Raw genomic sequence first — 26,405 nt, forward strand, 5'->3', positions numbered from 1 at the left:
GTGAGGGCTTCAGGAGCTTTTTCAGCAAGATGATTGTGGTTTGCTACATGGGTGCAGTTGGATTTCAAGCAGTCAAGTGTTGTTTCAGTGCTTCTGTATATTTTTCAGAGTGATAGCTTATTTTAGCAGGATATTTTATCTCACCAATGGCAATGCAAGGTCTTGAAAGTAATCTCAGGTAAATAAATCTAGTCAGAAAATATTGTCTTATTTTCCTGGTGTACTTCTTTATACCATAAAAGAAGTAATTTTATACTTCTTTTTATCAGATACAGTCTATTGAATGGCTTCTGTCTTAAAAAATTCTAGTGTAAGTGCTAAACTTTCCTGTCATATTTCAAAAAGAGGATTTAGTTATTTTATTTTCTTGTCTGTTTCTTTCCTTATTCCATAGTCTTTGTTTTGCCCCATTTTTAAAACAATTGGAACACCTTAGTTCCATTCTAGTGCTTGATGCATGGAGTTGATTTAAGCATAGAAAGTTCCTATATGAAAAAATATAAATGTTACGAAAAAAACATTTCCTACTCTGACCCTTCTCAAGCTTTTCTAAAATTTTACCTTTGATATTATAGTCTTAAGTCTTCTAAAAAATCAAGCAAGCTTGTTGTATTTTTCTAATCTTGCCTAATGAGTTCTAAACAATGTGTTTCTTTGACTTTACCCATTTTCAAGGCTATTTTAGGTAATGTTGTCATTCTTGCACTTGGTGATTCATTACTTTGCATATTTTTTTTTATGTCTCCTTGATTTGTTTGCCTGTTTCCCTCTGATCCAGTATTTCCTGTATGCTTGACATATTCCTTGTAAGGAATATTGAAGAATTATCCTACTCCACTCTGGTGTCTGAAAGCAGAGGTTATGCACAAAAAGCAGGGTTTATTTTGGCCAAATTATAGAAAGCAACTCCACTTAACACAGAATTAGCTTTTACTAATAAATAAAGGACTCACTGTTTATACCTTTTTTTTTCATGGGTTAATGATTTGGTTCCTAACCTGTGCCTGTGACTTAACCAAAGATCCCATATGCTTTTCAGCATAATTTTCAAAAAAGCTGCTTAATTCTCAGTTGCATTTTATATCCTACACAAATTGCCTTGCTGACATTTAAAACTGTCTACCCATACACTGCTGTTTATCTCAGTGACCTTCTAGTTCCTCATGTTCTGGTCTGAGAGCTGAGGTGGTGTCATTTGTTTTGGTGACTCTTCGACATTTGAATCACAGGAGTAGTTAGTTGGAATGTAATTGTCCAAATGAAATTTGTCCAAAACATGAAGGTTAACACTTCTCTGCGTGTGAAAACAATTGGGTTTTATGTCTCAGCAGAAATATAATTCTTTCAGCAATGTGTTTAAATACTAGGATATAAAGTCAGTGCCTTGTTCCAAAGTTAAGAGTGCTGCCTTCTGAAAGATGAAGGATTTCCTTTCTTTACACTGCATTATTGACTTTTAAACTATATATTTTCTTTTTCCAAAGCTCAAATGCACTTATGAAATCTTCTGTAATTTGACTCCCTTTACATTTTGCTTTCTACTTAATAAAATATAAAATGTGAATAGTTCCTTTTGGTTTTGGAACTGGTAAGGGTGCAGTACAATGTAAATGACACATTTATTATTGTTCACTACCTATATTTAACTCAGATTTGGTACTGTTTCTGACAAGCCTGCTTGCATTTAGACCAAGTCAGCAGTTCTCCATCATGACACATGGGCTACAACAGGAGAACTAATAATCTGAAAAGAATAAAAAATAAAAAATTCAGTGGCAATGTGTTAGGAAAGACAATTTAAAGTAAATGTTGAGAGCATTTATTATTGTTAATTTGAATCTGTCAGTTTGACATTCGTGAAGTGCTGAGTGCTTTATTTTTTGGGTTATACAAATACAATGAGTGGAGCAAGTGCTGGGGTTGAAGACCCAGAAAGATTTGGTTCTTCACAGTCTTTACAAGTACAAGAACATATTGTTAAGTTTCTACATGGTGTATTTTATTCATTAGCCTTTTTGAGTTCCTATTATTATCCTGAATCAAAGCTGTGCTTTTCTGGTTATTTCCAGTATATACTTTATTGTTAACAAGTACACTAGACTCCTATCAAGAATTGCTTAAAATTTTGACATCAAATGATACCATAAATACTAAGAAATCAGGAGAGAAGTGAGTTCATGTTAAAATGCTATTGAGTGACTGAATGCAGTTGTTTTCTGAGGCCATTTAAGAGAGAAGAAAATTACCCATTTGAGGTTTAGTAAGAAGAAAATTTAAATTAAAACTATGTTTTTGTAGACAATTCCAGTAGTGTGGGATGACTGGCTGGCTGCCAGACACCCCCCATAGTGTTTTCCTCCCAGTAGTGGGATGGGGAGAGAATAATATGGAAAAGCTCATGGTTGGTGATAAGGCAAGACTCAAGAGCTGCACATTGCCAGGAAGGGGAATAATTGTGGGGAATCTTTTGTTGTGAAGGGACAAGAGTTGGTGTTTGTGTGTGTAAACTGTCCACCTGTGTTGGTGGTGTTGATTTTGGCCCAGTCCAATGAGCAGAGACACCTTCCACTAAACCAGGAGCTCCATCCAACCTGGCCTTTGGAAACTACAGGGATGGGACATTCATGACTTCTCTGGGAAACCTGTACCAGGTCCTCACCATCCTCACAGCCCAGAATTTATTCCTGTGTCTAATCTAAACCTCCTCCCTTTCAGTTAAAAGCCATTGCTGCTTGTCCTGTCATTCCAGCCCCTTGTCCAAGTTTCCTCTCCAGCTCTCCTGTAGCTCCTTCAGGCACTGCAAGGGGCTCTAAGGTGATTCTGGAGCCTTTTCCAGCCTGAACAGCCCCAGCTCTCCCAGCCTGTCTCCAGAGCAGAGGTGCCCCAGCCTTTGGAGCATCTTTGTGGCCCCCTCTGGACTCTCTGCAGCAGCTCCACATCCTTGTGCTGTTGGGAGCCCCAGTGCTGGATGCAGCATTCCAGTGGGATCTCCCCAGAGTGGAGCAGAGGGGCAGAACCCCCTGGAAATATCCCTGGGCTGCAGGGGGGGTCCTGCTCTGGGCTGGCTGTCCCTCCTGCCCTTCTCCTCCTTCTGCTGCCTTCCCAGTCTGGAAATACCCTCCACCCAAAACTGAGAGCATCCTTTTGCCCTCCCCGTTGGCTTTTTGCTTGCCAGATTTTCCTGATAAAATTCCTTAAACTCTCAAGTTGTGGGCAAAGTAACAGTGGATAAAGGGATTCTTTGTGAGCTGGTGCAGGAAAAGACACCTGGGAGCTCTGCTGAGTGTGTGTATAATTAAAACACAAAAATACTGCTGTACAAAACACTTATTACACCATCCATCATGATCATTCAAAGGACCTGCTGTTTTAAGAGCAGAACCAAATTTTAGTTTGTTTAGCTGTGAATTTAATGAGTAATTTGCTGTTAAAATACTCAGAAAATTTGAAGTGAGAACATTTGCAGGCATATTTGCAATATTGGGCTTTTTACAAGTAAGAGGTTTTGGTCTTTCAGAGATAATGATTTTTAGATATCGTGCAGGAAATCAAACTACAATACTTTCTCCTGTTCCTTGTGCTCTCCTCCGTGTGGTGCTGTGTATCTGCAGCAGCACAAAGCTGAATTTCTGAGTAGATTTTCTATACATTAAAACATTTGACACCAACTTCTTAGCTCGATTGAAATAAACAGTCCACATCTGTGGATAAATCAACAACCTGGATCTTCGCATGCAGGAATTGTCTGTCACATCTCTTAATGTTTTGACTGATACAACCACTTAAAAGCACTGGAAGATTAGTGGATTCCATTAATAATGACTTAAAATATATTAAATTAATCCTGAATTTATTACCTGTCACATAGCTCCAGGCTTAGAGATGAGTGCAGGAGAGTACTCCAGAAGTGAAGAATACTCACTGTGTTGTGGGATGAAAGGAGATCTTTTAGACAAGGCTGTAGATATTTGAGCTTTGAAGTCAATGCCATACCTCAGCCATACCTTAGCATAATGATATACTGCAGAACATAATTTTACAAACTCTGTTAACATAATTCAAGGTTTTTGATTATTTCCTCTGCATTACAATGATGGGTGTTTCAGTGAATTCACAGTGATCTTTTTTTAAGGTAGCAAAATGCTGCAAATCATGGAAGATTTAAAGCAAAATGGATTAATAGATCAAACATATCACTAAGGAACACAGAATTTCATAAAATCATGGAAGGCAGGCAACCTATTCTGGTGTCTTGCCACCCTCACAGCAAAGAATTTATTCCTAATATCTAACCTAAACCTATTCTCTTTCAATTTGAAGCCATTTTTCTTGTCCTGTCACTAAATGCTATTGTAAAGAGTCTCTCTCCATCTTTCTTGTGGGCTCCCTTAAGTCCCCCTGAGGCTTTCCCTTTTCCAGGCTGAAAATTTTATGTGGAAAATAATGTGGTGGGAATGAACAAAATCCCTATTGCTGCACCCCAAGCAGCTCTGTGAAGTGCTGTGATGGTTTGAGTTGCCAAATGCAGTTTGTCACCTCCTGCTTCCAACCATCTCTGTGCTGGTGGACTGATTGACAGATGGCAAACATGATGCCAGTACTTTCTTAGAGTTCCAGGTCTGGGACACAGTGTGCTGCTAAGCCTGATGGCTCTGTTGGACACTGACAGAAATTGTAATTAGTGGACACATGAGTGTGTCCCATAGACTGGGGACAAGGCTTTCATTTTGCTTTTGAAGTCACTGCTTCACAGTCCATATGCTTGATATACTGGAGTTCTTTGAAGATGTGAAGAAATACTTGAAGGAGGGAGATGGTGAAAGTTCTTCTGGATTCAGAGAAACCTTCAACATGATCAGAGAAGAGAGGATCAGTGAGGGTTACTGAATACGTAGAATTCAGCTTTGCTTTGTGCAGAAAAGGACATTCACACCCATTTCTCCTGTCATTTTCAAGAAATCTCATACTGTTTGTGACTGTGAGAGTGGGTTGAGAGGTATTTTGTGTTCTGGCACTGTTCATCAGATATCCTGTTTTGGTTGCTGTTTGTGGCCATTTCTTAGAAGTATGAACTCAGAACTTTTCTCTGCGGACTGTGCCATTGGTTAATCTTATCTTAGTTAGGATAAGGACTCTTAGATTACAGCAGTGAATCTCAGTAAATGCTGGTGAGCAGTATCCTGCTGTGGAAAATTTCAGACACATTGTATAGTAGTTTTTTAACTGAAAGAGAGAACAGCAAATGAACATTTAAAAAATGCTGCTTTAAATTTTTTTGAAGATGCATCCTAGCAAGTATTAAGAGCTGTGAGCTGCATGAAATCTGGAGTAAAAAGCATCTATTCTTTATATTATCGTACTGCTTTGTAACTTTTTAGGGAGTGGATTTGTATTAGAACTCTTAGTGCGAGCCAGGATCTATTTTTGATTTATATTTGTATTTTCATGCATTGATTATTGCAACAGATGTTTCAAAGAAGCACTTCAAAATGTGAGAGCACACATAACATGGTGTTACTACTTTAAAAGAACCAGTGAAAACATGCAGCCACTTAACAACATATTTGTAGTTTGTTTGTATTATAATCTCCATTATACAGAAAATAACCAAACTCCCTAATTATTCTTTCTCCAGTTACCAAACTTAAGTTGTTGTCTTGAGCTTTATTTATATTTTTAAATAGCCTATGAAAAAGTAAAATATTTGAATTTGAAGTAGGAGAAATAGAGAGTAAGGCCTGAAACATTTGAGTAATGTGGGCAGTGGGTGAGCAGTGTATAATAACTTGCCAGATATTTGCTCTGTAGAACAACATTTTTCCTTGACATCATTCATAAAGCTGTCATCCCCACACCACAATAGAAAGATACTTCCCTCTACACATTTTACAATATCTTGTAAGTTTGTTTGACAGGGCACATGACAGGTCTATCAAAACTGGGAGTCTCCTGTGACAAAATTCAAGACAACTGGCAATCCTGTAAATGGAAAAGGTGGAATTTATGTATGTCAAAAGCAACTCCGTTTTTATTGAAATTTCTAGGAGTTGTCTTCTCATTTTTCCCTCTCATTTTATAATCTATATGATTTGAAATATTAAATGGGAAACAGGTTGAATTGCTGTCTAGCTGTACCATGCTTTTATAAAACCTTACATGAACACTTGCTTGTTCTACCCATGGATCTCTTTAAGTCATATAGTTGGAAAGGAATACACTAGAGAAAAATTAAGAAATAAAGTTAAAAGAAATCTTGTATATTTCCCTTAACACATGAGAGCTCAGTGAAGCAGGCGGCTGAACCCTGCTGAGAAAAGCTTGGGAACTCTTCTGCTTGTGCTTAATGAATCACACAGAAAAACTGGAGAGAAGCTCAAGGTAGTGATGGACATGGATTCCATCAATCAAGCACAAAAGCTGTATTTAAATGTCTGAGAGCATGAACAACTTTAATACATTTGGGATATACTTGGAATGGTGCAGACATTTGTCCACAGCACTTTTGAAAGTGGTGGAGTTGGTTCTAATCCTTAAAGAAGCTCAGGCACTCACCTGTGTTACACAGCTCAGCTCAGAGGTGCTCAGGTGAGAGGAGCTGTGGGCTGTGCTCTTCCCAAGGGCTTCCCTGGTGGCACAGGAGGTGGCAGGAACATCCCTGCCTGCTGTGGCCTGGCTGCTGCCTGTTCTGAACCTTCTGGAGAGGGAGAGAGGTTTCCATTTGTGGAAGCAGATCAGAAGGCTCATGAGAGGAGGTTTTGCAATTGAGAACTGAGAAAGGGGAAAAAGGAATGGCTGAAAGGATGGAAGCTCTGCCATCTGGATGTTAGACCTCAGCAGCCAGAGACACTCATTGGAGCTGCAAAAATTGGATCATCTCTCTCTCTGGTGACAAAATGGATTTACATTCATAAGAAATGTGGCAAATAAAGCCTGCAGAGTTTTAAAGTGAAGCAGGGAGTGCTGAGGATAGGATGTCTGTGTTACCAATACTTTTGAGGAAGGGTGAGGGATTTTATTTCAGACCGTCTCCAGTCTGGCATTATGGCCTTGAATGTCTGGTAGTGGATGGAGTGCACCTGCCAGTTTACTATCACAGTATCATTTTTTTGGAAAGGATGTCTCAAGAGGGTCTAGCCCAGCATTCCTTGTCAAAGTGTTGTCAGCTACAGCAGGTTTCTCATGGCCATGTCCACTCAGATTTTCAATATCTCCAAGAATGAAAACTTTATAAGCTCTTTAGGCAGCCTGTTCTAGTGTTTGTCTATGCTGACAATAATAAAATTCTTCCTTGTGATTAAGGGGATTTTTCTGTATTTCATTGCTGCTCATCTTTCCACTGGAACACAGTTGGCTCCATCTTCTTTAGGCCATCTCTGGGTGTTTATATGCATGGTGTGATCTCCCTGAGCCTTCTCTTATCCAGGAGAGCACTCCAGCCTCTCCTCAGCTGATGAAATTCCTCAGCCTTTCAGTGGCCCTGGGCAGGACTTGCTGCAGTGTCCGTGTCTCTCCTGGGCTGAGAGCCAGCTCTGGGCACAGCTCTGCTGAGGTTCTCAGCTGGTGCTGCTCCTGATGCAACTCTCCTAATTCACCCTGAAATGTCAAGTTTCATTCTTCACGACCACCCTGCAGTGTGAACAAAGACAAGAAATAAGAGTGAGGAGGAGAGTGACCACAAAAGCATCTCCCTGTTCCAGACAAACCAAGTCCTGAAAGGGTCCCCATAAAGCCCCATGGTGGATTATCAGCAGGGTGAGCTGATTAAAAAAGTGTCAGAGTATAGTGGGCAGGAGAAACTTACAAAGCTTTAAAAATTCTGTTCTATTTTCTGTTTATTTATTTTTAAATGGGACCAGTTCTCAGAATATTATAACTTCTGGTGGGTGGAAAGAGAGGATGAGTAGGAGACAGAATTCCAGATTATTCTACTCCAAAATTGGGCTGACTTCAGGTCCCGTCATAATGTTGTGGTTCATATTATCCAGTGGTATTTTAAACTTGGATGTTTTCTTTTTAACATTTTGAGCTTAATGCTCAAATATCTTGGCACAAGTGTATTATGAAATATTTGTAATATTACATATAAGTTTAATAAATTTCATTTTTCAGAACTCATTAGAATTTCTTGTCAGCTTTGGAAAAGCTTCTTTTTCTTTCTGACATGGATTGAATGTGGGTGGTTTGCCTTAGGCAAACAATTACCAGTCAACCCTCAATTAGAGACCTCAGGAGTAATTTACACTTTTCCTATATTAAAGCTGTGATGATGATATATTTTAACTGGTTTCTTGTGTCTCTTTATTTCAATAGGAAAAAGTTACACTCCTGCTACCTGGTAAAAATAGATTATAAGTTGCCAAACAGATTGTTTACCATTTGGTGTGATAAAATTAAAATCTTGGAGATGGACAAGAACAACTTGATTCTTTATAATTTTTTTCTTTTTTTTTTTTTAAAGCAGGGTGTGACACTTGTCATGTAGATGCAGGAATGTGGAGTCAAGTATTGATGCTTCACTGTTGCTTGACTTTTAAAAGCAACTTTTGGCTACTGTTTTTCTTTTATTAAAGAGGGTCATACAAATTTATTGTCAAACTGTTCCAACTTTTAAATGATACAATTCCTGACCCTGTTCTAATTATTAATAAAAAGAGGAGTGGACATAGAAGGAGTTCTGGATTGCTGAAATTATGTATTTTGACACTTTATAAACAAATCTAATTTAAAAAAATCTCATTTTAATCTCCTGTCAAAAAAACTCAACAAAAAATGCGAAATAACAAACAAAAAACAAAAACAAATTCAACCCACCCAAGAAACACCAAACCACCAAAAATGTCTCAAACTAAAGACAAAAAAATGTTTTTAAATGAAGCAAAGCCCCATGATTCTGGTTAAATAAAATTGAATTAGAAAATAAAATTGCTGTTCTACCATAATTCCTTTAATTAGCTTTTTTCCCTAGTCTCTTTTTTTGTCTGAAAATTTCATTCTCTCTACAAATATTTCAAGAGCAGGAGACTATTTCTTTTGGCTACTGACTATTGTGTAATTGCCTGGGACCATGCCAAAAATTATTCCTGTCTTTTAGTTGGTGTTGCTGCTGTAAATGGGAAGCATTAACACCTCTGTGTTTTTTACAGTGTGGATGCATTAACTTGCCTTTTGGTGAATGGATTTTTAACAAAGCCAGTATTTTACTAAGATTTAGGAAAATTCATTTACAAGAAGTTCTCGTCAATTTTACAGAAATAACAGTGCTTGCAGTAATAACACTTCTAGCAATGTTAAAATAAAAAAAAAACAAAACTTTCAGGATGGAACAGAAGTATTGTGGTTTAACATAGTAACCCATTAAACATGTATTCTTAGCATTATAATTCTGTAGGAATAGGTAGCTAGAGCATCTGTGAATGAGTCAGGTTTGTTGAGTTGCAACTCTAAATAGTGGTACACAAATAGAATTTTGTGAAGAAGAAACTTGGAGATTGTTGCATGTTGTTTTTCTTTTTTCTAGATTAAAACAAGTTGTCAAGTTTATTTAGTTTTTTTGTTTGTTTGTTTTCCTCAGTCATTCGGTCAAAATAAGGCAAAGACAAAAGCCACACATGGCTTCAGTTGTAAGGTAAAGAATATTCAGTGTATGTTTATGTCAATTAGTGTTTCCATAGAAGCTGGTAATAATCAGCACTCTTCCCACTTTTCTGGGAAGTTTTGGTTGTATTTTCCCATTGTGCTCTTTTTTTCTGCAGAACTTAATGGTTTGTCAAGTGGAATTCACAGAATAAGGATGGGTTTTGCTCAGGATTTAATCGAGTATGAGTAACAGCTGGAAAATGCCTTATTATGTTTTAAACCTCTGAAGTTATGAGTCACTGTTTGGGAGTTTCCTGCTGCATATTTATGAAGTGCTCAGAGATGACTCAGTGTGTTTTTTAAGTAAGCATTTGTAATTGTTTTAACCAACTTAGGTTGGGAATCAAGTTAGCATCCTTAATAAAATCAAAATAGTGGTTTAAACATCAGTTCCTTCCTTCCTTCCTTCCTTCCTTCCTTCCTTCCTTCCTTCCTTCCTTCCTTCCTTCCTTCCTTCCCTTCCTTCCTTCGCTTCCTCTTCGCTTCCTCGTCTTTCCCTTTTCCTTTCCTTTCCTTTCCTTTCGCTTTCCTTCTTTCATTTCCTTTCATTTCCTCCTTTCCTTCCTTTCCTTTCCTTTCCTTTCCTTTCCTTTCCTTTCTTTCCTTATTCCTTTTCCTTTCCTTTCCTTTCGCTTTTCCTTTTTCCTTTCGCTTCCTTCCTTCCTTCCTTCCTTCCTTCCTTCCTTCCTTCCTTCCTTGCCTTCCTTCCTTCCTTTCCTTCCTTCCTTCCTTCCTTCCTTCCGTATCCTTCCTTCCTTCCTTCCTCCTCCTTCCTTCCTTCCTCTTCCTTTCCTTCTTCCTTCCTTCCTTCCTGCCTCCTTTCCTTCCTCCTTCCTTCCTTCCTTCCTTCCTTTCCTTCCTTCCTTCCCTTCCTTCCTTCCTTCCTTCCTTCCTTCCTTCCTTTCCTTCCTTCCTGCCTTCCTTCCTTCCTTCCTTCCTTCCTTCCTCCTTCCCTGCCTTCCTCCTTCCTTCCTTCCTTCCTTCCTCCTTCCTTCCCTTCCTTCCTTCCTTCCTTCCTTCCTTCCTTCCTTCCTTCCTGTCCGTCCATTCCTCCTTCCTTCCTTCCTTCCTCCTTCCGTCCTTCCTTCCCTTCCTTCCTTCCGTCCTTCCTTCCTTCCTCCTTCCTTCCTTCCTTCCTTCCTTCCTTCCTTCCTTTCCTTCCTTCCTTCCTTTCCTTTCCTTTCCTTTCCTTTCCTTTCCTTCCTTCCTTCCTTCCTTCCTTCCTTCCTTTCCTTTCCTTTCCTTTCCTTTCCTTTCCTTTCCTTTCCTTTCCTTTCCTATCTGTGTGAAGATCAGATGGTCACTTTATAAATCTATGTGTCTGAGATAGCATTTTGTTACACTTCCCATTTGCTGTGTGACCTTTGCCTCTGGAAAATTTGTCTGATTTTTTTTTGGTAACATCACAGAATTTAAAGTGTATTCTCAGCCTTCAGGAATCCCCAGTGCAGGTGGGAGTGGAGCCAGCCAGCACAGCCATGTCCACCTGGCAGAATTGTGCCAAAATGGGATCAGCAAAGCATGGAAATTAATTTTAGTGTCAGTTCTATTTCTGATTCACATCTGCAATTATTTTTCTTATGGTTACTGAAGAGCTAAGTCCAGATTGCCTTTCCTGAGGGGAAACTTTTGCAGGAATCACATACAGTGAGTTTATAGGAGCACTGACTCTCTGCTTTAATGGTGTGACTCAAGGTTTGTCAGATTGACTTTCAAAGAGCCTGCCCAGAGAAAGAAGAAAGATTCATCAGAATGGGAAGTGTTGCTGTTCTGCAACTGGAAGAACCCATTCCTAGCCAGACTAGAGGGCAGATTTAACTTCTGAAGTCTTAGTTCTTGAAAACTAATTTCACTATTTTCTTATTCTGTTAGTTTTGATCATCGTATTAAGGAGTAGGAATTTGCACTATTCATTCCATATTAAACTCATTAAATCAGTGATAAATTTAGCTCAGTAACTTTACTGATTTTAAAAGTGATTGTGCTACTGGAGCATCTGTTTCCAACCCAAGCAGCAGCTGAAAAATCTGAAGTGCTCAATCTCTCATATTTATGTGTTAATGTCTGTGCTGAATAAACAGATTTATAGATTAAGTTGTTCAAGCATTCCTCTTTTAAAGTCCCTTTCTTCATTTACTTCTGCTTTTGAAAAGTCACTAATTGGGCTTATCCCTTCTAATCAGAGGAATTCCTGAAAAAAAAAGGATTATTTAACTCATAAATTCCAAAGAGCTCTCATGTGAAAATCTGATCAGTTCCAAGAATCTTTTATATAATTGATTTTTTCTTTTGATTTACTAGATGCATTTTTTCTTTTAAAGATACTTCAGTTATTGAAGAGGAGGATTTTTATCTTTAATTTTTCTTCAGAATGTAGTGCAATATTATTATGAATAAAAATTATACACATAGTGAAGGGAGCTGGGTTCTTCAGCAAAGTTTTTTGAACAATGAGTGGATTTGATACCTTTATGAAACCATTTCTATGGGATGGATCCCTGTGACATAAAATGGAAACTCTGGACCTGTGTAAGACCTTAGGCCCATAGAGGGGTGCATGTGATTCTTCCTGGAATATTATTTTCATATTCTCTAGTGGTACAAAAGTTTGCAACTTTACCAAGTTAAGTTGTATGTTGCCATTGGGGAAGCAGAGCAATTAACACAAGTACTTACTGTTGGTAAATATGGCAAAACCAGAAATGAAACTGCAGAGTTAATTATAAAGTACATATCTTGGGGTACAAAATGGGTTTTGTTAATGAAGGTCAGCATCATGGTAAGCAAATCTATCAGAGTTCTTTGTGACATGTTCAGAGCTCCTGAACCATTGATCCTGCTCACTTGATTCCTAAAACACTCCCAGAAACTCTGACAAAAAGCTTTTTGAGAGACAAGTGTGCAGTGAGATGAAAGTGAAGGTGCCATCATGAGCTGGTTCAGGGTAGGATAGGTGGTCCATTTACACCCTGCAGGGCAGTCTCCTGCCTAATCCCTGGGATTGTGCTGTGCCTGGCAATGCACACACAGGGTCTGGGTGCTTCATTAGGGTGATTAGCAATATGCCAAAGATCATCATCACACATGAAAACCAGCTCCTAGGGATTACAGGCTTGTCCTGCAGTAGGGGTGGGTTGTTAAAGTTTGAGGGAAGATCAGCATTGATCCACATGTGCAAGATGAAGTTCATGCACATGAAGAAGATGGAGTCTTAATTCCAGATGCACAGTGATGGAATCTGAATTAATCATTGCAGTGTAGGGAGAGATCTTGAAAGCATGAGATGCTCTGCAAAGGCAAATAGAATATTAGGAATGGAATATTAGCAAGTAAAGGAATAGAGAACAAATGAAGAAGTTTTTTCTTCTCTCTTTGTGTGCAATCTTTCCCTCTTTTCTCACCAAGGACATGGTGGAAATAGAAGGAACGGGAAGGGCTGTGTTGAGGAAGAGTGAAACAGTGTAGACTTGTTGAAAAAACAAAACTGAATAACTTTGTGGTGTTACCCAGGGACTTGATGTTGCATATGAACCTGTTCAGGCTTGGTGGTGTTGCTTTTGTGGGAAGGTTGGAGGAGGACTCCCCCTCATATTTACAGACCTTAGCAGAATTATAGAGCTTTGTAAAAGTCTCACTTGGTAAACTGAGACTATATTCTGAGAGGTAATGCTTGCTTGCTGAGCCTGGAGCAGCCAGATGTGTGTGGAGCCATTGAAGAAAGCCCTGTGCTCTCTCCAAAGTGAGAGTGCTCAATCACTGCCTGTGAACGAGCAGCAGCACTGAGCAGGGGTGTCAGTCCCAGATGGGGAGGCTCCTGTTTCTCTTTTCTCCTGAAGTTTTTTCTGGATTGTGACAGGGTTTATATGTTATTTCACTGATGGTTTCATGGCATGGGGTGAGTGGGGTTTATGCTGGAGATATCTTTGTTATGCCCACATCTTGGTTTTATCCACTTCTCACTGGAGTATGCCTTTAGTGAGAAGGGAGCTGCCAACATTTGTGCCTTTACTCTTGGGGACTCTGGGACTCTGTCTAGAGGGTGAAATGAAGAGGTTTCACTGAGGAAATACATGCAGTGATGCTGCTTTACAGCACCCAGCATGTTCTTAGCCATTGCTGGCAGAACCTGGTGGTCTCCACATAGAGAAATTTCTTCTTGGAAGGGTGTGTGTATGTCTGTGATTTCTTCATCAACATGTGTCCCTGAATTTGTTCTCTTTTTCTATCTTCCTACTGCTGAGTCAGAGCAGGATTTATCCAGAGCAGTGTGGGCAGCTGGTCAAGGAAGGGGATTCTGCCCCTCTGCTGTGGTCAGAGCCCACCTGCAGTCCTGTATCCAGCTCTGGGATCCCAGCACAGGAGGGACATGGAGTTGTTGGAGTGAGTCCAGAGGAACCCATCAAGATGGTTGGAGAGATGGAGCAGCTCTGCTATGAGGAAAGACAGAGAATTGGGATTATTCAGCCTGGAAAAGAGATGGCTTTGGGATGACCTCATTATGGCTTTCCAGTACCTGCAGGGAGCCAACAGGAAAGATGGAGAGAGACTGCAAGGGTGACAGGACAAAGAGGAATGGCTTCAAACTGAAAGACAGTAGGCTTGGTTTAGATAAAAGCAAAACCAGTCCTTACTGTGAGGGTGGTGAGGCCCTGGCACAGGTTGCCCAGAGAAACTGTGGCTGCCCCATTCCCAGAATTGCTCTAGGCCAGACTGGATGGGGCTCTGAGCACCTTGGTGTAGTGGAATGTGTCCCCCTGTGCCAGAGGGGGTTGGAATGAGATTGTCTTTAGGGTCCCTTCCAACTGATGCCATTCTGTGATTTCAGAATCTGAGAAGCTATTGAGGAATATGTGATCTGACTTGCCTCTCCATTCCTTCTCATCCTCCAAGACCAGCATGCAGGGCTGCCCCATTCCCTAGCACATGTTGTTCTAACAGATTCTGCAGCTTAGTGTCAGCAGCCAGAAAACTCTCTCTCTATGGGAATGTTCCACATAAAAGTTACTTGTGTTTAAATTATTTTCAATCTCTCATCTGTATCTCAGCCAAGAAGGAGATGCTGTGATAGCTGTGGTCAGCAGTGCTGGGGGAGGTGAAACCTCTGGGGCAGCTGAGAATGGGCAGCAGCCCCTTGAGCATCCAGCTGCAGTAGGAGGACCCAGGAGGCCTGCATGTGCTTTGCCTTAAATTAAAGAAGGCAGAATTCTGTGATTGTTACAACAAAAATAATTATGTATTTCCTGAATATTTCCAGAGGGGATTTAAACTCTAGGAGGGAATATTGTCCAAGGGAATTGTGCTCTGTGTATTCCTGCCTTCTGTCTTTAGGAACTAACAACTTGTATTCCAGCTAAAAAATGCACACAACATCACTTGTGAATGTGTGGCTGCAGTAGTCAATTAGGAAGTGCAGAGTTTAATGAGAGATGAATGCTCTTCAGTACAAGATTGCTGGATATTATATTTTATCTGTCAGCCTGTGTATCTGTTTGTCAGAGCGACCTTTGATTCACCCTGTTTGTTAATGCAGAATGACTACACCAGGCCTTTAAACTTAATATTATTCTGCTCACATCTCCATTCTCATTATAAACATGGCTATTTTTAGCCTGCACAGATTCAGAATATGCCTTGTAAGCTTAGAGGGGATTTATTGAGCTCCTGTGTGTATTCACTAGAGATTCCTTGTTGAAGCTTACTGATTTAGGGTTGGGGAGGGGTAAAATGTACAATTTATTTCCCAGCATATGCCTGCAGGAGCTATATTTAGCTTCTGCTACTTGTCATTGCCATTGTGCTATTTTTACTAAGAGATGCAGCACTTCCATTGTTCAGGGGTTTAACTAGACAGAGATGTGGGTGGGTGAATTCTGGTGGGGTGCAGGAATTGCTGCTGGAAGTCCAGTATGGGTGACTGGGGGTAACACTGCACACAATGGTCACCTTGTTCACTAAACTGGGGTGTAAATTCACCTGGTTAATGCAGGGGTTAAAAATCACATTTAATTGTGTTAGACCAATAGAGAAACTTAACAGGAGTGACAATGTGGGCTTTGTTTGTATTTGTACATGTAAAGGTCTGACTTGCTGCAGAGGTACAATTTATTTCATTGCTTAATCAGTTGTTAAGAATTTTATCCTGGCTTTTGTAGTTGCCAAGTGTATTTTTAATGGAATACAGAAGAGAAAAATTAGCATGGAGAGTGTGTGCTGGAGTTAGGTCCAGGAGGATGATTACATATGCACTACAAGATCATTACATATGCATATCCTTTTTATAATGCATGTATCAGGGCTCCTGCTATCAATTACTGCACTTTTTTGTGCTCTAAGGAGCAATATCTACAGGGACAGTCTCCTTTTCTTACTTGGGGAAAATCAGGAATTCTACCTGATACAATGAAGTATTCCAGTGCATTCAGATTTGCTTCTGGATTGGCATGCAGAGAAAAGTAGAGGTGCTTTCTGAATTTTCTTGGGTGCTTAATTTCTCATTAGAAACACAGGATTTATGTTTTAGCAAAAAAAGGAGTACAGTCATAGCATCTGTGAAAATGCAAAAACCCTAAAGGACATTTTGTGTATCTGAAAATCAGACAGGTTAGCCAGAGTGAAAAGACTGATACTGCCCAGTGAGACTGCAATGAATAATTCTTTTTCTGAAAAGCAAATGGATCTCTTCCTGCCAATCTCAAGTCCATGGTTGGACCTGATGATCTTGGAAGTATTTTCCAACCTTAGTGAATCCATGACTCCATGGTATCGATTGTGCAATTACCTTACCAATTATTTTAATGTAAAACTTCAGTTTATAGATAATTTATTAAAAAAAATTAATGAAGTAGTGTTTTCTACAGACAGGAAACTTCATAAATGTTTGTTGACATGTTCAAATTCTTATCCTCATTTCTTAACATGGACCTTTCTTGGGCAGCCTAAGATTGTGCCAGGCACTAAAGACATCGGAGGGAAAAAAATAGTTTTAAATTTTGAAATAATACTCACCTTGAATTAATGCTTGTGAGGTGTAAAGGCTTGATGCTCTCCTCATAACAACTGCTAAACTCCCAAATTTCCTTTCAATACCAGCATTTCAAGTAAAGGAAGGTCAGAGTGGGAAGGAATGATGTGAATTCCTGCTTGGGAGAAGCTTTGAGGGTCACAAGATCAGAGACTCCATGCTAAGGAGCAGCGTCTCTCAAAACCAGCAGCATCTGTCATTTAACTGGATGATTATTTTCCTATTGGATTGGAGATTTTTTTTCCTCCCAAGAAGAATTACAGAATTTGAAGGTAGCCAAAAGTGTCCCTGCTTTTCTTCTTTAGCAATATAGGAGTGGGGTTTTTTTTGCCCTTTTTGTTTGTTTGTTTGTTTGTTTGCTTTTTGGTTTAGTTTTGTTGGGGTTTTTTGTTTGTTTTTCTTTTCCTTTTATCCTGAGGACCAGTGGGCAGGTGGATATTCAGCCCATGGACATAGAGGCACCAATTGCTCCTCCAACTCTGTTGTTAAGCCTCATTCTTTTTACACAAAACCATCCTTCAAGCCTCTTTTTTTACACAGACTTTATTCTTTGTCAGGGTACCATGTGGAACCATGGGCTGTAGGCTCAGTGAGGAGAGGAAGAAGCAAAAATGTCAGATATAATTTTGCTAGACCATTGTAAATAAAGCTCAAGGAAGTGCTAATCTCTATTAATTTTGATAGCCAGATGAACACACAGGCAGAGCTGTGTGCATTTCCAAATGCCAGCACTGGCTTTGGAGCTCAGTGCTAAACATAGACACAGCCCTTGTGTGCACAAATTGCTACAAAGTGGAAGCTTGATGTATTTGAGTCTCATCTTCCTTCATTTCAGCTATTTAGGCATATCCATTTCCTTCCCAATACTTACTTTTAGGCCTTTTCCTTAAAAAAGAAATGATTCATCTGTGTCCCATGCCCTGTATTTGTGTCTGAAACGTGTTTCTGGACCAGCATTAACGTGCTTGCATTTAAAGCTTGCAGGACTGGACCTTTTTGAGGTTTTTGGGGCCATCTCTGCTCTTGTCAGGAGCTTGAGCATTGCCAGGGTCATCTGCTGCCCTTGAAAAGAGTGTGGTTAATTGGAGAAACTCACTTTCTCCTTGTTACTGCCAGATCATTTAATTAGTTACAGCTAGGCAGCTGAAATTCCTGATCCATGGCTTTATTTGCACAGAGCTCTTTAAAGATTTTAAGCATTTCACACAGTAGAAGAAATGGAGAAATTAATTTTGTTGAGATAGATGCTCTGGTGATTTTTGTGAGATGGAACTGAGGAAGTAGCACATTTTTATTTCTCTTTTTGTACTGATGAGGATTTTACTGATTCTTGGTCAGACTTGAATATGGGAGTGTAATGGTCAGAGAAGAAAAGAAATGAGGGAGGCAGAGAGAACTTAATAAAATTGGGATTTCTAGTAAGTTTAAGGAAAAAAATCCCACATCCAAACCAGAAAACACAAGGCAACAGGTGAGAAATGGGGCTAAAATCAGAAAAAAAATGTCTGAACACTCAGGAATATGTGGAGCCAGTGCTGCTAATGGGAATTTGGGTGAGAAGAGATCAGGAGCAGGATAGGATTTGGGAATAAATCATGTTTACAGTTGAACAAGTAATCTGTATTTTTTTCCCAAAGGAAGGTGTATTCGAAGGTTACATACCTAGAGTAAATTATTTTTCAAATTTCAAGCCCTAATCACATAAGAAATTACACTCATTAATGAGAATTGTGTTCTAGAAGGCACTGGGAATCTAAAATGGAAAGATTGTGTTCTGATTTGTATTTTTTGAGTCTGGTTTTCATGCTGTTTTTTTTTCTCCTTAGTTTTTAGTTTTTAAGTGTTACAAATTTAAGGAGGAGTCTGTAGTGCTACAGTCTGGTATTTCTTCAGTCACTGCAGTCAGCATCTGCAGTTCCTCTGGAGCAAACTGCCTGTAGCACTGACATTTCATCTTCTATTAACTGCTGAGATCTACTTAGTGTCATTTTTACTATACTAAAGGAATTTAGAAAAGAGCTGCAAACACAGTGATTGTGAGCCTTGCTCACAAATTACGATTTGTTAATTTAATTATGGAAAACACCAATAATATTTCAAAAAATATATTTCAGTTTAGAAAAAAAAGTTGAGGACAAAATCTTGCCTGGCTCTCTTAAACACAAAGAAAAGGATGTAGAGTGATGGGATAATCCAAGAAGAAAATGTTGTAATAACAACAGAATCTTCTGGTTCTTTCAGTAGCAAGATACACACAGGGATAAAGTCAATTATTGCTAGTAAAATTGTTTAGAGATAAAGAAGCAAAGAATAGCAAAACAAATTGACCAAGCAAAATAAATGATGCAGGAATTCTATCCAGGAGCTTCTGACCTGAATGTTTCCAAGCTGGTAAATTTTACAAAACCCCAAATTAAGATGTATAAAAGTAATTTTCAACAGAAATGAGGAAAGTAAATGAACATTTTATTGTTTACTTGTTTACAATACATTAAGAAATTTGAGTTTCCTGACTACTAATTCATGCACTGTGTGTCATTCTCACTGTTGATGGTTTCTTTGCTGATTATTTCTAATTTTGCTGTTCAACAGTTTTAAAAAGCTTTTTTACAGCTTGTTTTTAAATTATTTTAAAGAAAATGACATTTTAAATGCTTTTCATATATTGAAGGATTTTTTTCTAAAAAAATGATCTGATTATGAGAGTTGCTAATATTAAATTTAGCTGATGGTTTGTGTTCTTCTATGGAAGTTTTATTTTCCCTTACATAGAGCATATAATGATTACATTTCTGCAGGGTAGTTTATAATTCCTTAACATGCTTTTAGTCTAAGATAGATTCTTGAGATAAAATAGTGTTATTTGCCACCCAGAGCTTGAGCACTTTTTTGGGGGACAAATTTTCTTGAGTCTGGTGTTCAGTCAACCATCCCTGAGTTCAGAACAGGCAGAGAGAAGGGACAGAGCACAAGAGCACAAGAATTGCCCTTCACCCAGCTTTCCCCCATTCATTTCTCTATTTCTTTTGTCATTGACTCTTTTTGGAGTTTTCTGTTCTCAATAATGTTCCAGCTTCTGCATGAGCAGCAATAATCTGAAGAATTAGATGGAAATTCTCTTTAGATTTGAGTCTGTGTAGGAAGTACTGGGGTAGTAGTTCAGTAGAAATTCTTGTTGTGAGCTGTGGATGGCAATTGAATTGGCAATTAAAAATCAGTGTTACAGGTGTTGCTGCTCAGAGTCACCACTGAGGTGTTGGCAGGTGGGTGCTGATGTTGCCAGTGAGTCAGGAAACTTTAGTGCCCAATGGTTTGCTTTTCATTTGTGGCATCAAACCTCAGTTCCTTTCTAAATTTGCTTTAAATTTTATTATGAGAGAACAAACTGGTGCTAGCTCTGTGCTGAAAATACTTTGAAGACAAAATGCATGAAAAACCAAACCAGCAATTTTTGATAGCTTGTCTGCAGAATATTTCTGGTAGGTGTCATTGATAGTGGGTGCTGTTGGTTAAGAATCTCTCATTTGGAACTTAGATGCAGAAACATTTCTGTTTCCTTTTCTTCATCAGTAGAAGGAAGAATCAATGAAATAATAAAAAAAATCAAAACAAAGCATCATAGTAAATATTGACTGTTGAGTTTCCAGAATGGAGCTCTGCCTTAAAAACAAGAATCCCCCAAAGTTCCCAGAATTCTGAATTTCAGATGTGTTCAGCAATTATCAATAGGCTTCTTCTCCTGCCTGCTCTGAGAGCCTGGTGTGCTCCCTCCTTCCTTCCTTTTGTTTTTGTGGATCATCTGCAGGCAGAATGATGCTCACAGGCACACCTGTGGCATCACCTGGCACTCATCCCATTTTCAGTCTGCAGTGATGCAGTGTGGAGAAATTCAAGAGATGCTGTTGGGATTTGTAGGGATGAAGAGAATCTGCAGCTCAGGCTGTGATTTGTGTCTAGGTTTGATAAGGAGTCAGAACACATTATTTAAATTGAGGGCTATAGCATTTGGGCCATTCTCTGCTGTGGGAGAGAGTGGTAAGTTATTTTAAATTTGTAGTTTTATGAAAATATAGGATTTCTTTTTTTTTTTTTTCTATAATAGAGATAGAAAATTGATCTTTCATGTTATAGGTGAAATTATTTTTGAGTTTTAAAGCAGATTGAATTTTGGTTTTGTTGTGGTTTTTTAAAAAAAATATTTTTCTCTGTTCATATTACATAAATCCTAAGCAACAAAATTGTCTCTAACCACCTGAAGGCTCCTAAAAAAATATTTTCTTCAGTCATGCTCCTCCCCTACACATCCATCTACAGTCCTGCTGTAAAGTCTGCCTGATGTTTTTTCTTTGTGTGCACATGCACATTCACAGACTCCTGCAAATCATCATGGCCAGAGACAGAACAGAGGTTTGGGTGTTCTGCAGTTCTCAGAATCTCTTCTCTCTTCAGTGTTTAATGTGCCCAGTTACATTTTGGGTGAGAAGGGATGTCCTGCTGCTGTCTGTATTAATAGAAGATGGTTGGGTTCCTTTTCCCTGTTCTCTGCAGTGGAATTTTGGGAGACACAGCATCATCATCAGGATTTCTCCCACAAATTCCTCACTGCAACAGGGACCAAGATGATGATGGTGCCCTTAAACTCTCCTGCTCATCAGTGGCTCATAATGGTTGTAATTTTAGCCTTTTTCCTGGAGGTTTTTCACTTGGTCTAGGATGGAAAGGAGTTTGAATCTCTAACAGTGATGCTCTGTGACCTTTCAGGCTGAAATTTGGTGTGTTTAGCTGTAATGACATGGGGCTGGGCCTGCTGAAGCAGCTTTGTGCCACAGTGTGGAGTGAAGCATGGAGCTTTTCCCAGCAGGGAAAACTGAGCATCACAGCAATCACACAGAGCATGAACAGTTTTCACCAAGTCCTCACTGAAACTGGAGTCCATCCTCACATGACAACATAAGTCATGTCAGATCCCTGTACTTACAGAGCCTGGCTCTGATTTTTATGAAATGGTCGAGCTGGTTAATTAGGATGAAGTCTGTTTTGAATGGGTTTGTGCTTTTTTTTTTTATTTTTGTGTTTAATATTGATTAGCTCTCCTGACATAACATGAACTTAAGTTCATTAACTACAAATTAGGAATTGACATAAACAGAGTAGATGGGCATGTCCAGAGTGCCCAGTGAAGGGTTTTATTTGTATTGTAAGGGGACTCTCATGAATTTTAATGAAACTAAATTAAGAATTAAAATCAGTCCACTTAAACAGGAGTTGGAAATAGGCAGAACAGTAAAGTGCACACATGCAGCAGAACATTAAACTCTTGATTTTGGTATTCTTTAATGGCTGGATTGTAGTTATTTCAAGAAAAATTACTCTCTCTCTTGTTTTTCCTCCAGCCAGACTTATAAACAGAATGGTATCAAACAGAAATGTTTTTTTTTTTAAGTTAGAAAATCCTTAGATTGTTCTCTAGAGCTCATGAAAAAAAAAAATAACAGGTCTCATATTTTCTTTTTGTAAATCTTCAGTTGAAAGGCAGAGTGCTTTTACCTATCTGAGGTTTGATGCTGTCTGATAAATAGATTTGCTTTCCTGGATAAGTTGTTGATTTGAGGTTTGGCATTTTTGCCTTTTTTTATAAAGAATGAGCTAAAAGTCAAACAAAGGCAAAATTGGTGTTGTTTCTAAAGCCTTTAAGGAAGTGCCTGTCCTTCCAGATACAGACTTCAGCAGAATGTGTGATGTCCATCTCAGGGTGGAGGGCTGGCACTGCCTCTGTCCTTGCTCTGAGATGTGGCACCAACAGCTGCCTGAGGACCAGAATAAAAACGGGGGGGGGGAAAAATCCACTGACATGTCCCAAATTCTCACCTTGCATCCAGCAAATCATATTTCAGGAAATAATGAAAGAAGAGGTGGTGAATAATCCCTTTGGCTCAATCAAAGGGTTGTTCTAAGCTTGAACACTGATGATGAGGTGGGGACTGTGCTGGGAAGCTTCTCCTGTGCTGTTCATTGAGGGGAAAGACACAAAGACCCAAATTCCCTCACAGAAGTAAAGGCTCAGTGCTGCTGAGAGCAATGAGTGCATAAGGCTCATGCTAGATCCTAATTTTTAATATTTACTGACCAAGCATTTCCTATAAAGTGAACACAATGTGCCTTCAATTAGGTGTTGTTCCACTCTGATACTTCATGGACCTGAGAGTAAGTTTGCAGTGATTTGTTGAGAGACCAGATTCTTTTAGCTTTGTATAATCTTTATCTGCCCCTAAACTTTGAAGCTTTTCCATTTGATTTTGCAGACAGTGAAGTGGTGAATATTTTTCAGGAGTATGAAAGAGTGCAGCCTTTAATAAACCCTAACTCTTAAGCAACTCTTCATTTTCTCTATGCTGAATGTGATATGGAGAGGAATTATGTAAAGGGAAGTCCAGCTGACTTTGTGCTGCACTCTTTAGTTTTCAAAAGGATTAGGCAACTGTTTGCCTAAGCTGCAGTTATTTGTTAGATTGCCTTTTTTCCTGAGATAACAGAATGGATGGGTTAGGAAAGCAAATTTGCAAATCACTTCTGTGGCCTAATTTAATTGAACTTGTGAAATGCACAGTAGTGAAAAATAGCTAACAAGGAATTGACTTTTATTCCTCTAGACACTGGAGGCCATTTTGAATTTCAAGTACTCTGGAGGCCCAGGACATGCTGAAGGATATTACAGGAACCTTGCCCTGGGTCTGCACGTGGAGGTGGAGCCCTCTGTTTTCTTCACTCGCATCAGCACCCTGCCAGCAACCAGGTGAGCCCTGCCCTGACCCCTGAAATCTCACTCATTCCCTCTGTCCTACTGAATATATCTTAAAGACCACATTGGAAATGTTCTGGTATCATCAGCAACGTGTAGGTGAAGAATTACATGAAGAAATTTTCAAGATTGCTGATTTAGGAGTTTATTGTAGCAATTCATATGCACTCAACAGCTGCTGAGGTTCAAATGTTTTCTCATGATGATGTATTTTTGCAGGGACAGGATAGCTCATGTTTATTGTACAATTTGATGACTTTTTTTCTGTATCTCTTAGCAGTTGTGCTGTGTTGTGTATTACAGTTTGGTGTTTTTATAACAAAATCCTACTGAAAATGCACGTGTGAATGATATGAATAAATTGTGACCAGATTCTCCTTTGGTGCTTGTTTTCTCCTATAAACCACAGAGTAGTTTCACATATCATAGTGAATATTAAAAAATCAAGGCAACACTTGGTGGTGGTCAAATGCTGTGATCATGAAAATCTGTTTGAATAAAATTTATCAACCACTGAATGCAGTTTTAATAATTAATAGGGTCATTGTAAAAAACCCTCTGTGCACAGTGGGAGCAAGAATTTGGTTTGATTAAATTCTGAGATTATTTCTATGCAGTTATGTATGCAAGACTAATAATCATAGTTGAGAGGGAACTTAATTGATCCAAGAGATTCCTACTGGGCCTGAGACACCTGGGACTTCAAAAATTTAAAGATGGGCAAGAAGGAAATACCAGCCTAGGAGATACTGGGTGAATATTTAATTTTCAAAGGAAAGAATTGAGTCACCAGTATCATACTATGGCAGAAATATCCAAGGATAGATGGACAGCCTGTGAAAAACAGGGCATCAAGGAAAGTTTGAGGCTTGAACATGAAGAAAAGTTGGAGGCTCTGGAGCAAGAATAGTGATAAGATGGGATTTTTGCTAAAACATATGTTTAAAGCAACTTGTGTTCCTGCTGAAGGGGAGATGACTGACAAGCAAGTGGAGTTTTTAATCATGACATTGCCAAGAGGGATGGGATTCTGTTCTTCCCCACAGGTGATACAGCAAATAATGACCTTTGCAGATAGCAATGAAATTTAGGTAGGCAAAACTACTCAAACACTCTAATAGTTTTTTTTTAAGAAAATGTTCAAAAATTAGACAAACAATATTATTTTTAATGAGTCATTTGTGCCCAGCTCTTATAAAACCATATGGTTCTATTAGCAAACAAGTTTCTAGAGCATTTGGCTACTTTTAAGTATAGCATAACATGGTTTTATTGCTTTAGGAATTGCTCAAGTAAAGCAAATCTAATGCTGCATGGCAAAGTCAGAACATGGTATCCAGAACAGCTGTTTACAAAATTCTGGGCTCTTTTTAATGATGTTGTTTCATCCTTGCAATGGCACATTCTTCAGCCTTTGTATGGTTTTCAAGATTGAATAAATGATCTCTCTTAAACAATCTGGAAGTACCACAGCATCAGCTAAAAATGGTTTTTAAGAAGACTCATTATACAGGTTAAAATAACCAAATTTCATTTATTATTTGAATACAAAGTCCCCTCCATTCAGTGTCAGAAAAGCTCTCCATACTCTCAAAATGTGTGTTTTTAATGGACAGATTTCTCTGTGGTTCACTGCAATTCCTTATAGTTACAGGGTGGATTGTGTGTGAAGCTGCAAACCTCCCCTGAAAGCTTCAAATGCAACCTGATGCTTTCATTTGACTCTCCCTTGTTGGGATCTTGGCTTTTTGTGCTTGGCTTCCCCAGCTTGGCCAAGGTTATCCCACCCCTGCCTTGTCAACCTGCTCCTGGAGTTCATGATGTGGGGCAAGCATTTCCTCCTGAAATCTTTACAAAGAGATGGGGTTGCTAATTGAAAGGCAGAGTTTCTGTGTTAGCAGGGCACAGTTGTGTGGCTCCAGTTCAGCCAAGTGTTTCAGCTCACATTGTGTGTGTTTGCTTCATCCTGTTCCTGCTCATCACCCTGATCATCAGTTAAGCCAGTGGAAACTTTCAGTGCTTTGCTGATGGGAGATGCAATTAAGATCAAAAAGCTTTTTTTTACTTTAGGTATATATTGTTTGCATGAATGTGTTTTGGTGTTCTTATCTCTTACTGCTTGTTCCATGGTATTGGCTTTAGTGATCTGTAGCACTATTCCTTTACTCTTATGCATCCCTGTGCAGGTTCTCCATCAAAAGGAGAAGTCATGGCATTTGATATTATTATTATTATTATTATTATTATTATTATTATTGTTATATACTTATTAAGAGTGAAAAATGGCAGAAATGTGTATGCCAGTCTTCTAAGGATAACTGTTCATCATTAGACTAAACAAAGTTTGTTTTTTTAACTGTGGATCATCTCTGCCAATATCTGAGACACAATGACAGCAAATTAAAAGTTTGGGTTTCTTTTTTTTTAACTTTTACTTGCTCTGGTAAAAACTCAAATCTGATTTCTTTTTGGATTACATCTGAGACTTCATTGCTTAAGTACTGTCTGAGGTGCTGAGCTATTTTTGTTCAGCCATTACAAGAAATTGTATTTTATAATTTACCTCTTTAACTGTCATTTCAGAATGGAGGTTATCATTGCTTTCATTATCTGGATTATTTTTTTTTCCTTTTCTTTTTCATTTTATTGTTTTTACTTTACATTTTTGCCTCCACAAAAGTAGGAAACATTAGCTTACTAACTTCTGGGTTTAAAAAGTCAAAGCAAACTAAAAAAAAACATTGAACATTGATTTTTCCCTTAGGCCTATAGTGAAAAAAACCTCAGGAAAAATGTTAATGAAAACAATTCACCCCCCTGAATTGTAACATAAAGATTATGGTTTATGTAAAAGTCTTCCAAACTTAATTGGTATTTCTTCTATTTAGCTGCTTGAGCAGAAATGCATGGGAAATATCTCTGAACCAAATGGGGATTTGAGCTTGGGTT

The 26,405-nt window shown here is 38.7% G+C and overlaps 1 protein-coding gene across 4 annotated transcripts in view; it reads left to right on the plus strand.

Moving 5' to 3' along the window:
- Window positions 1–26,405, plus strand: part of TRAPPC9 (trafficking protein particle complex subunit 9) — a 433,615-nt gene that overhangs the window by 114,281 nt on the left and 292,929 nt on the right. For all 4 annotated transcript variants that reach the window (XM_079301130.1, XM_079301131.1, XM_079301129.1 and 1 more), the window contains one exon: window positions 23,308–23,450. In XM_079301130.1, coding sequence (XP_079157256.1) covers window positions 23,308–23,450 — 143 coding nt within the window. The remainder of the gene's footprint in view (window positions 1–23,307; window positions 23,451–26,405) is intronic.

This window comes from Erithacus rubecula, assembly GCF_903797595.1.
Source record: "Erithacus rubecula genome assembly, chromosome: 3".
In the NCBI taxonomy this organism is placed as follows: domain Eukaryota; kingdom Metazoa; phylum Chordata; class Aves; order Passeriformes; family Muscicapidae; genus Erithacus; species Erithacus rubecula.